Below are 12,649 nucleotides of genomic sequence, written 5' to 3'. Positions count from 1 at the left end.
TTTGTGCCAGTACCATGATGTTTTTATTGCTATTGCTTTGTAATATAGTTTGAAGTTGGGTATTGTGATATCTCCAGCTTTGTTCTTTTTACTGAGTATTGCCTTGGCTATTCGTGGCCTCTTGTGTTTCCATATAAATTTAACAGTAGATTTTTCAATCTCTTTAATGAATGTCATTGGAATTTTGATGGGAATTGCATTAAACATGTAGATTACTTTGGGGAGTATAGACATTTTTACTATGTTGATTCTACCAATCCATGAGCATGGGAGATCTCTCCACTTTCTATAGTCTTCCTCAATCTCTTTCTTCAGAAGTGTATAGTTTTCCTTGTAGAGGTCTTTCACATCTTTTGTTAGGTTTACACCTAGGTATTTGATTTTGTTTGAGGCTATTGTAAATGGAATTGTTTTCATACATTCTTTTTCAGTTTGCTCATTGTTAGTGTATAGAAATGCTAATGATTTTTCTATGTTGATTTTATATCCTGCTACCTTGCTATAGCTATTGATGATGTCTAGAAGCTTCTGAGTAGAGTTTTTTGGGTCTTTAAGGTATAGGGTCATGTCGTCTGCAAATAGGGATATTTTGACAGTTTCTTTACCTATTTGTATTCCTTTTATTCCTTCTTCTTGCCTAATTCCTCTGGCTAGGAATTCCAGTACTATGTTGAATAGGAGTGGAGATAGTGGGCATCCTTGTCTGGTTCCTGATTTTAGAGGGAATGGTTTCAGTTTTTCTCCATTAAGTATAATGCTGGCTGTAGGTCTGTCATATATAGCCTTTATAATGTTGAGGAACTTTCCTTCTATTCCTAGTTTTCGTAGAGCTTTTATCATGAAATGGTGTTGGATCTTATCAAAGGCTTTTTCTGCATCTATTGAGATGATCAAGTGGTTTTTGTCTTTGCTTCTGTTAATGTGGTTTATTACGTTTATTGATTTTCATATGTTGAACCACCGCTGCATCCCTGGGATGAAGCCTACTTGGTCGTGGTGAATAATCTTTTTGATGTGTTGCTGAATTCGGTTTGCCATTATTTTGTTGAGGATTTTTGCGTCAGTGTTCATTAAGGAGATTGGCCTATAGTTCTCCTTTTTGGAGGTGTCTTTCCCTGGTTTTGGGATAAGTGTAATACTGGCTTCATAAAATGTGTTTGTCAGTTTTCCTTCCTTTTCTATTTCGTGGAACAGTTTAAGGAGGGTTGGTATCAGTTCTTCTTTAAAGGTCTGATAGAATTCAGCTGAGAATCCATCAGGTCCTGGACTTTTCTTTTTGGGGAGACTCTTGATTGCTGCTTCAATTTCATTTTGAGTTATAGATCTATTCAGGTGATTAATGTCCTCTTTGTTCAGTTTTGGATGATCATATGTATCTAGAAATCTGTCCATTTCTTTAAGATTTTCGAATTTATTTGAATATAGGTTCTCAAAATAGTCTCTGATGATTTCCTGGACTTCCATGGTGTTTGTTGTTATCTCCCCTTTTGCATTCCTGATTTTACTGATTTGGGTTTTTTCTCTCCTCATTTTAGTCAGGTTTGCCAGGGGTCTATCAATCTTGTTTATTTTTTCAAAGAAGCAACTTTTTGTTTCATTAATTCTTTGTGTGGTTTTTTTTGGTTTTTATTTTACTGATTTCAGCTCTTATTTTTATTATTTCTCTCCTATTTGTTTTGGGATTTGCTTGTTCTTGTTTTTCTAGGAGTTTGAGATGTATCATTAGGTCATTGATTTGAGATCTTTCAGTCTTTTTAATATATGCACTCATGGCACTCAAAGGACTGCCTTTGGTGTGTCCCATAAGTTCCAGTAGGTTGTGTTTTCATTTTCATTGACTTCCAGGAACCTTTTAATTTCCTCTTTTATTTCATCAATGACCCATTGTTCATTAAGCAATGAGTTATTCTGTTTCCAGCTGTTTGTATGTTTTTTGTCTTTATTTTTGTTGTTGATTTCTAGTTTTATTGCATTGTGATCAGATAGAACACGTGATATAATTTCTGTTCTCTTATATTTGCTGAGGCTTGCTTTCTGCCCTAGGATATGATCTAGTTTGGAGAAGGTTCTGTGGGCTGCTGAGAAGAATGTATATTGTGTAGAAGTTGGATGAAATGTTCTGTAGACATCAACTAGGTCCATTTGATCTATGATACGTTTTAGATCTAGGATTTCCTTATTGATTTTTTGTTTGGATGACCTATCTATTGATGATGATGGTGGGGTGTTAAAGTCTCCCACAACCACTGTGTTGGAGTTAATATATATGGTTTTAGGTCCTTCACAACTCATTTTCTATGTACAGATTTTTAAAGGAATGTAGGTGCGACTCCACTCTTGCAGGCTTTTGTTGAACATTCTAACGTGAGTTTTTCTCTATTAACTCTTCATGAGATATCACATTAATGGTCTTATGTTTCCCTAGGAAGTTTCTTTTTAACACAAAATCTGCTGTGAGTTCTAACAGTCTTGTGAGGACCAAAGGAGCTAGTGAACTTTAAAAAATATTTTTTTGCTGTGAAATGTACCAACTATATGTAGAAGTTCGTGAAAGGCAAACGTCCTACTTAATGACTTGTGACAAGACACAGACCCTCCCCATGCTTCAGCCCCCCTGAGCGGCATTCTTCTTCCCAAATGTAACCCTCCCCTGCCCCTTGTCACCACTAGCCTGCATGTTAGGGATTCGCTTCTTTGTCTTTATTGGATGACTATCCAATTAAATATCCCTAAACCATATAGTTTAATTTGGGATAGCACTACTTTTTTCTTTCTTTCTTTCTTTCTTTTTTTTACAAATGGTGTCCTATGGTGGGTGTTCTGTTTGTGCCACTTCTGCTTACATCCTTAAGACCCCCTGGTGTCGTTGTATGGACTGCTGGGCATGCCATATTAGTTAATTCAACCTCTGCTGTCCATGCACCTCGAGTCTCCAACTGTATAGACATGTGCTTACCACTGCCTTCTGTGTGTGTCTGGGTGGGTGTCACACTGATTTCTGCAGTGAATATGGCTTGCTATAGAATTCCCAGGTTAGCCATCAATATATCTTCAGTTTTACTGACTATTGTGAAATGGTTCCAAAGTGGTTCTCTGAGCACCTGTCTCCAGCAGTGGGGATGACCACTCCTGTCGCTTGTATCCTTGCCAACACCTGGTACCGTGTTTGTCAATCTGCTGAGTGTATAGAGAATCGCATTGTGATTTTTGATTTGTTCCTCATTTTACTAATGAAGTTGGGTCTCTTATGAAATGTCCATTTTATACAACTCCTTTTTCTTACTTGGTTGTTTTCCCTGTTGATTCACAGTGCTTCTTCTTATACCCTAGACATGAGTCCCGTTGGTCACACATGTGGCAGGTGCCCTTCCTCTGGCTGGCTGCCTTTGCCCTTGTACTTTCTTAATGACCAGAAGATACCCCCCGCCGCCATGGACCACACCTCCAAGCCCTTTTGTTTGTATTTCGTTTTTGAGACAGGCTCTTGCTAACTTTGCTTGGGCTGGCTTTGAACCAAGATCCTTCCAAGTAGCTGGGATTGCAGGTAATACACCATCATACCCAGCCCAGAAGGTGTTGAATTTCATGCAGTATGGCTTTTCAGTTTCTTCCCTCATGGCCAGGGTTCTTTGAGTGGTGAAGTCATCCAGTTTAAACTTTGAGTTGCAGAGCATTTGTTGTCATAAAGAGTGTGAGTTGGAATCAAAGGCAGGGTTTGTAGAGGTTGTACTGGGAGCACCCTGGTGAACAGAAGGCTTGTAGTCAACACTTCTTCTCCCAGGCATTTAAAGGAGGTCTTGATCTCTAAGGGTAGACATGTCAGGACTCTGAGAAGAGGATAAGTCTCCAGAGTGAGTAGCCATCGTGCACCCCCGGCAGGCCATGCATCCTCATCCGTGATCCTTTCTCCCATATTTATTCACAGTAATCCTGAGCTTGTAATGACCCACGGTGTACCGTATAGAAAACAAAGTCGGAACTTTGGAAACACGTTTGACCATGGGGATAGAAAGTGGCACAAGCACATCCTCATAGCTGTCATAGGTTTTTGTAGGTAACTCTCAGTTCTTCAGGTCGGTCCTGGGCAGGAAGGACTTTGAACTACTGTCTTGACTGGGAGGACTGTCACTTTATCCTTGAGTTTTAGCCTTACTCTTTTGATCATTCACTCCTTAACTGCTTCCCATTGTCACTTTCCCTCCTCTTAGGTTTTCTTGGTTGATAATTTCTAGCAAACACACACTGTCTGTTACAGGACTAACAATTTGGAAAGAGCATCCACCCCCAAATGTGGAAATCGGGGAGTCTTGATTCCTTCTCCAGTGACTGTCCAGTGATACCTTGTGCCTTAGGGGACATAGGGTACTTTGAAAATCTGATGAAAATGGGGCAGGGAAGAAGGAAGGAAGAATCTTCAAAAATTTCTATCCTATGACTGAAAGGTCTCTAAACTATATAAGTCAAAACTCCCTGCTATAAAACTTGTCCCAAGCTGACTGTCCCAGAAATCATCACTCCCTCCCCAGATTCCTTCTTATGGACCCCCCTGTCATGTGCATTATTTTTGCAAAATATTGTGGAAGTCAGAATCTTAATCATTTTATACAGAAATAGACCTCTAACTTTTTGTTTAAGCTAAAGTATACAAGTTACATGATACTGTTTTAAGCTAGTGTATGTGGGAGTTTCCTCTCTCTCTCTCTCTCTCCCCCTCCTCTTCCCCCACCCCCAACATCAGCTAATGCGTGCAACCTCTGGTTTCCTTAGATATGGAGTAAGTCCTGAGAATATCATCCTGTATGGTCAGAGCATTGGGACAGTGCCCACCGTGGACTTGGCCTCGAGGTACGAGTGCGCAGCTGTGATCCTCCACTCGCCTCTGATGTCTGGTTTGCGTGTGGCTTTTCCAGATACCAGGAAAACATACTGCTTTGATGCTTTCCCCAGGTAAGCTCACCTTTGTGCAAAGTTGGCTGAAGACCAGCATTCACATCTGGGGCTGCCATAACTGTGTGCCACTCCTTAAACATTTACTGAACACAGCCTCAGGTCAAGCGGTGTACTGGGGCCCTAAGAGCTGTGAGGCAAATGTGATCTGTGTGCATTGTTTGTGAGTCTGCAGAGGACCTCTAGGACCTTGAGTGTGCTGACACCTAGGCCTCGTTGATCAAGCTGTACCATGAATGAAGAAAGGCAGCCACACATCCTAGAGGAACTTCAGTTCAGTATTCATTCATTCAGTCAGTCAGTCACCTGTATTGTTAACTTGAAAGAGCTACATGCAGAATGTATAGTGAAGCCATTAGCAGTGGGCTCAGCATTGAAATAAAAACAACAAACAAGCACAAGTTTGAATTTCTGCTAAGTTTTCGATCAGATGATGCTGTGAGAGCAAGGTGACATGGCCACTTGTCTTTGTAAACAGGGTACCAAGGTACAGGTCATGTTTTGGCTGTGTCAGTGAACAAACCACCAGCACCATTCATTCCCCCTGCTCTTGCCTTTTAAGCAGGAGTCCTTGTCTGCAGAGGTACCGCACCCCAGAGGAAGCCTGAGAACAGAGCTGGGGCCTCTGCCAGCCGAACCCCTGCTGTTTTCGGGTTCCCAGTAACAAACTGAAGAAATCCCTACTGTAAACACAAAAGCCATGAGCACAGTGCTTCCTTGAGTCCCTCTCTTTCACCTAAATGTGGAAAATATTCTAACCTCCCACAGCACATGGCTCATTTGCCCCTTTAACAGAAAGAAAGAGCCCGGCAGAAGTACAGGAGGAGGAAGAATATGCAGCTCCGGGATTTTTTTGGCCTGTTAATTGCCATCATTCTGCTATTTCTGGAGGGAGGAAAAAAAAGGACATCATTTTAGTTGCATAAACAGCTGTTGGGCAGACTGTCTCATTCCACAGAAAGAAACCTTCTGTGGACACCTTGGTGATCTCCAGTTCTGGGCAGTGTGTGCCAGGGTCAGTGAAACTCGGCTTCATGGGGCTGCAGACCGGACATCCCGGTGGTGTGCCTGGGATGCTAAGTAGGGCTGATATGCCTCTCCAACATGGCCTCGATTGAGCTGAATTGCTGATGAGAGGCCAGTTTACTGAAAGGTGGGTATTTTTCATGTTCCTGGGAAGGAACTCCAGGCAACCCTAGCAACAAAATAAATGGAGTTTTTTTTTCCTGGCTCTTAAGTTAGCCTATATTTTAAAATGTAGTCACGGTAACTAATTGCAACTTATTATTTAATAACAAATCAACAACTTAGGCTGAGTTTGGTTCACCTCTTCATTTTGACAACTGCTTTAATAAGTTGATGCAGTTACTGTACTCATTTTACAGATCGGGTAGCTGAGACTCGGAGGGGAACATAACTGGCTTAATTAAGGTCGGTGACAACAAAAAAAGCCATTCCCCATACTCAATACCGTAAATTATTAATATGATGGATTTCAAGCCATTAATGGTTGTATTGACTTTCGTCATTACTTGAGTTTGGTAGACATCTCTTACAATGTCCATTGTTATCATGTGCTCCTGTCCTCAAAGGAAGACACTTTCACATTTCATTTTATATTGAAAACAAAGAGAAGGAGTCCTGATTTCTATTTTTATTTTCTTTTACCTTTGTTACATATAGGGTCAGACCACACCACTGAACTTCAGATGCACACTCCAGACAGTAAGAGGTTCCCCTAAGTTGCACAACATGGAGCAGAGTCCCCAGACCACCATAATCACTGAGTAAATGTATTCAATTGAGTGTAATTGAAGAAGTCACTTTTAAACACAGGGGGAAAGTAGGTTTATAAACTAAGATTGCTAATCTTCAAAACTGAATGCCCCTGAGACTGAGGCTTAGGTTCTGGCAAATCCTGTGGCTGATGGGGTTTTGCGACCTTCCTGAATGCCCTGACCTGGCTGGCAGCTTCATGAGTTGTTTGCAGCAGTGTTGGGTTGATCCTGGAAAGTGTTGTTGATGTCAGCTGTCATCATCTCCTCAGCCTCATCCTTCCTTGGGAGTCAGAGATGGTCATTCCTTCCTCACTGAGGATTACATGAGATTTTGTGTGTGAAGGACAAAGCATTCAGCTATGGTACATGTTTAATAAATGTTAGCTGTTGCTTTAACAAAGACTCCCACAAATAGCACCCATTCATATCCTTTCATAACTCTGGACTGGAATCAAATATGAAAAGAAAAGTCTGATAAGAGGACCTTTGGCAGGAAGCCAGAGCTGAGACATTTGTTTCTCTTGATTTATTCATGGGTTAAGTGACTGTTGCCCCGTCCGAGAAGCCATCAGACACCTAGCCTGGCAGTGCTGACAGTCAGGCTTTGAGTTCCTCGTGGGGCCATGCTTTCAGAGCCCAAAGCACAGTCGTTTGAAGATCCTCAGACACTCATCCTCTGAGAGTAGATTTGATATTATAAACAGTCAGAAGTCAGATTAGGCTTTCAAGCTAAGTAATACAGTTTTTACCAAAAAGCAAGCCCTTTGCTTTCATGGCATGGGGTTTGCCTCTTGTTAATCAATTCTCTCTAAAGAGAGTTCTGAAAACTGAGGACAGCGAGTTCCCTTTCCAAAGGGACATTCGTTCATTCAGATGGGTCCGTGCCGGCCTGCTTGTTTTTATCCTCTCAAAACTTGGCCACACCAAGGATAGAATAGGTTTGTTAGTCTAATTAATCAGTTCTGTTTTTTAATAAAAACTTTAACAGAAACACAGCAGCTAATTGCCATGTGGCATTCCTGGTTGGGTTCTGGAACAGAAAAGGGGCCATTTGTGGGGGGGAAGAAAATAGTGAAATGTAAGTACAGCCTGGAGTTTTTAGTTAGTAGTCATGTACCAAAATTGGTTTCTTAGTTTTGACAAATATACCATGATAATGTATGATGTTAACTTTATACAAAATAGATAAGCATGTAGGAACTTGTATTACTTTTGCATCTTTCCTGTAAACCCAAAGTTATTCCAAAATGGAGCATTTTGAAGAAAGAAAACAAATCACTAGAAAAATGTGTGTGGCGGGGGGCAAACCCTCCCTGTGTGTCATGTTGGTTCATCACTTTGGTGGGGACCTTGGCAATGGGAGAGTCTGGGCCTGTATTGGGCCAGGGAGTACAGTGGAAATCTCTGTCCTGTCCTCTTAACTTTGCTGTGAACCTAAAACTGCTCTTAAATTAAGTCTTTGAGCCAGCACTGGTGACTCACATGTGTAACCCTAGCTACTTGGGAGGCTGAGATCAGGAAGATCAAGGTTTGAGCCAGCCCAGGCTCCAAAATAACCACCCCATCTCCAAAATAACCAGTGCAAAATGGACTGGAGGTGTAACTCAAGCAGTAGAGCAATCGTGAAGCCCTGAGTTCAAACCCCAGTCCTACCAAAACAAGTCTTTAATGAAAAAAAAAAAAAAAATCCCACAATGGTAACTTCCTCACCTGTGGATGTCCATTCAGTTCTTATCAGTGGTGATGTTTATCTGAGTATAACTAAAGCAATCCTTTCTTTCCCCTTCTCCCTCTTCTCTCTGCAGTATTGACAAGATATCTAAAGTCACCTCTCCCGTGCTGGTCATTCATGGAACAGAAGATGAAGTCATCGACTTCTCCCATGGCCTTGCCATGTACGAGCGTTGTCCCCGAGCTGTGGAGCCCCTGTGGGTTGAAGGGGCTGGGCATAATGACATAGAGCTCTATGCACAATATCTAGAAAGACTAAAACAGTTCATTTCTCACGAACTTCCTAATTCCTGAAGACGAGCACTCCATCTTACCTCATTTGCTGTGAACAGAAGAGTCGTCTGTTTTGCACATGCTTTTGCTGTAATGGCCCAATAACCACGAAGAAGTGCCCAACTTTAGGGTGCCCTAATCAAAGAGCTGATGAAATCTGTTTTTTTGTATCTACAGGTTGTTTTACTATTTCCCACTTCCCGAAAAACCAAGCAGTCGGGAATCTCAGACTCATTTCCCAGCAGGAAGGACTGGGAGTGAGAGCTGACTGCGGGGACTGTCCCCTACTGCTGTATAAAAAGTGTGCTCACATCCATGTCTCGCCTGTGCCCAACATCTCTCATCTGTTCCCCTCTCTCCACCGGTGTTCCCGGTATTTAACCTCAGCTCTCTTGGCCACTGGATCCCTGGGTTCAATTCATTTATGAAGCTGTGATGGTGTAACTGGAAGGAAAACTGTTGTGCTGGAAATTCCTTTATTTTTGTTAACATGCAGATCTTTTCCCCAAACAAATGGGTTGAAGGATAATTTACTGGAACTACCACCAACAGCTCCATCAACTGTAACCATATAAATATACCTGGAATATTCTTAAGCAAAAGGAAACGGGGGGGGTTTTTTAAGTGTAAATTTATTGCTAGCCAACAGAGTTTTAATATTTTGATTGTCTGGTTGGCCTAACACAGAGCCTGGCCAACCTTCCTCTTACAAAGCCCTCCTTGAGGCTTTTTTAAGGTACTGTACATACTCTCAATTACTTTGTGCATAGATTCTTAAGGGGTGGTTTTCTTTCGTTAGGCTACAACAATGAACTGCAAATCCCTCGTTTGTAATGTAAATGATTGAATACATTTTGTTAATATGTTTTTATTCCTATGTTTTTGCTATTAAAAAATTTTATAACATTTCCAAGATGAAAATTCCAAGTTTACGCTTTGAAAAATTTATGTAACTAAAATCTCACAAGACTGATGTATTTAGGAGTCACTTGGGTTTTGACACTGGAATTGCGTCAAATGAGCATCAAAAATTTAAGATGCTTAGAACTGCTACACTACTTGTATTGGTTGGGGGTTTGGGTTTGGGGGTCCTTTGGTTTTATTTTAGGGTTTTTTTTTTCCAAATTTAAAAGCCTTAAATGTACTGTAGCCTCGGATTGCTGTACACCTGGGTTGCGGCTGGTTGCCGGGTTTTGTACTGTTGCTTAAGTGCAGCACAGTGGTCGGTAATGGAATAAAGAAGGAGTGCATGATTAGACTCTTGGCCTCGCCGTTCTTCCTTCTTCTTTGTTGAGGGAGACAGGGAGTCAGAAAAGAAGAAATCCCAGGCACAGAGGGAAGTCACTGTCCTTCTCAAGCTATAGGTGCTCTTGTTCTGAAAAACATGCAAACCATCTTCAAAAAGTAGACTAGATCCAAGCAATTGTAAGGATAAACTCTCTGCACCATTGAGGAACAGTGAACTCCATAGTACATACACCACTGAAAAGGCACACGCACTTGTACAACTGCACACACAGACCAGAGTAAAGCTCACGTGAGAACCAACGTGCAGAATAAAGTACTAGAAAACCCAAGACTTAACACAGCTTGATTAGATTGGGTTTTATTCTGGTTACACAGATATAATAGAAGATACATAATATATGTTAATAAGTGAAATATCTCACTGAGTTAAAAAAAAGTAATGAATTTTGAAGTCCATGCCTGATTTGTAAATCCTTTAGTAAATCAGATATGAAAGGATGATTTCTTTTTGAGCAAAGATGGGGAGTGCAGACAGGCCTAAATCGCACAGTCTGCCGGCCTCAGCCTGTCAAGTGCTGAGATTACAAGGGTGTTCCACTATGCCTGGCTAGGATGATACCTTAATTCAACAAAATAATTCAAAACCTGGGCTGGCAGGGTGATTCAAGTGATAGTGTGCCTGTCTAGCAAGCACAAGTTCAAAGCCATAAATACCTTGGTTGAGATAGTAGAGTCCTCTTTATATTTGGTGATTAATTTTACCTCCAGCCCTAAACACAATGCCAGAAGTTCTAACCATGTGTTAAGTCAGAAAGAGAGAGGTGTTATCTCAAGAGAAGCAACTGAACAATGATTAGAATTCATAAGGGAGATTAATAACATAATTTGTGATAAAATGTACAAAAATCATTTACCACTCAATTGATGAGTAATAACTAGTTTTAAAATATCAAGGACCAAAGACCCCATTCACAATGGTATTACTCAGAAATCTCAGATGGTTCAACTTCTGTTTTCTTCTCTGTGATGAACTCTCCCAGTGGAAACACCACCACTGAATAAAACGGGAAAAGGTTAAATGAATGCATGACCTGGCAGAACAGTCAGAACGGTGCAGGCCAAATGCAAAGCAAACATGAGGGCTGAAAGGAAAAGCACCATTGAAACCCCCTGAGCCCCAGGTCCCCAGGCTGGTGGAGCTCCAGGATGTAAGGAAACAGACCACCCTCGAGCTCAGGATTTAACTGGAAAGTCCCTGTTCTAGGACAGCATTGAATGGTCATGTCAGCAGAGAGGAGAATCCAATGATGGAGCCCATCTGATTGAATTCCATGTCCCACTCAAGATTTAAAAGCTAGGAGTGGAAGGAAACTTGTATAGACAGGTTGTCTCTAAAGCAAATGGGCAAAAAAAAAAAAAAAGCATTACACTGAGAAGGCAAATTGGAAGCATTTTTTCACATTAGCTTGGAAGTTAGCGATAACACCACTCTCGCTGTTTAAATTGCACGGAAGATCCTAGTAAGTTGCTGGGCGCCACTAGCTCACACCTGTAATCCTAGCTACTTGAGAGGCTGATATCAAAGGACCACTTTCTCTGTGTCTGTGAATTTGACAGTTCTAGGGACCTCACAGGAGTGGAGTCACAGTCTTTGTCCTTTTGTGAGTGGGTTATTTCATTTCTCACAATGTTCGCAAGGTTCCTTCAGGTATAGTGACAAGATGTCATTCTTTTTTTGGTGGTACTGGGATTTTTTTTTTTTTTTCATTTTTCTTTTATTATTCATATGTGCATACAAGGCTTAGTTTATTTCTCCCCCCTGCCCCCGCCCCCTCCCTTACCACCCACTCCACCCCCTCCCGCTCCCCCCCTCAATACCCAGCAGAAACTATTTTGCCCTTATCTCTAATTTTGTTGTAGAGAGAGTATAAGCAATAATAGGAAGGAACAAGGGGTTTTGCTGGTTGAGATAAGGATAGCTATATAGGGAGTTGACTCACATTGATTTCCTGTGCGTGGGTGTTACCTTCTAGGTTAATTCTTTTTAATCTAACCTTTTCTCTAGTTCCTGGTCCCCTTTTCCTATTGGCCTCAGTTGCTTTAAGGTATCTGCTATTAGTTTCTCTGCATTAAGGGCAACAAATGCTAGCTAGTTTTTTAGGTGTCTTACCTATCCTCACCCCTCCCTTGTGTGCTCTCGCTTTTATCATGTGCTCATAGTCCAATCCCCTTGTTGTGTTTGCCCTTGATCTAATGTCCACATATGAGGGAGAACATACGATTTTTGGTCTTTTGAGCCAGGCTAACCTCACTCAGAATGATGTTCTCCAATTCCATCCATTTACCAGCGAATGATAACATTTCGTTCTTCTTCATGGCTGCATAAAATTCCATTGTGTATAGATACCACATTTTCTTAATCCATTCGTCAGTGCTGGGGCATCTTGGCTGTTTCCATAACTTGGCTATTGTGAATAGGTACTGGGATTTAAACTCAGGCCTTGCTAGGCCAGCACTCCATCTATTGAGTCACACCCCCAGGCCTTTTTGTTTGTTTGTTTTTTGCTTTAATTATTTTTCAGGTAAGACCTTATGTTTTGCCCAGGGCCTGCCTCAGACCAAGATCCTCCTACCTACAGCTCCTGCATAGCAGAGATCACAGTTGTGCACCA

At 41.4% G+C, this 12,649-nt stretch overlaps 1 protein-coding gene across 1 annotated transcript in view; it reads left to right on the top strand.

The window, feature by feature from the left end:
- Nucleotides 1-9,987, top strand: part of Abhd17c (abhydrolase domain containing 17C, depalmitoylase) — a 44,770-nt gene extending 34,783 nt beyond the window's left edge. Inside the window, exons 2-3 of the mRNA XM_074062043.1 lie at nucleotides 4,768-4,947; nucleotides 8,531-9,987. Of these exons, the coding sequence (XP_073918144.1) occupies nucleotides 4,768-4,947; nucleotides 8,531-8,750 (400 nt within the window). The 3' untranslated portion in view covers nucleotides 8,751-9,987. The remainder of the gene's footprint in view (nucleotides 1-4,767; nucleotides 4,948-8,530) is intronic.
- The last annotated feature ends 2,662 nt before the right edge of the window (nucleotides 9,988-12,649 follow it).

Source organism: Castor canadensis, chromosome 19, assembly GCF_047511655.1.
Source record: "Castor canadensis chromosome 19, mCasCan1.hap1v2, whole genome shotgun sequence".
In the NCBI taxonomy this organism is placed as follows: Eukaryota; Metazoa; Chordata; class Mammalia; order Rodentia; family Castoridae; genus Castor; species Castor canadensis.
Note: the sequence above shows the minus strand (reverse complement) of the source record. Positions and strands in the feature narration are given on the sequence as shown.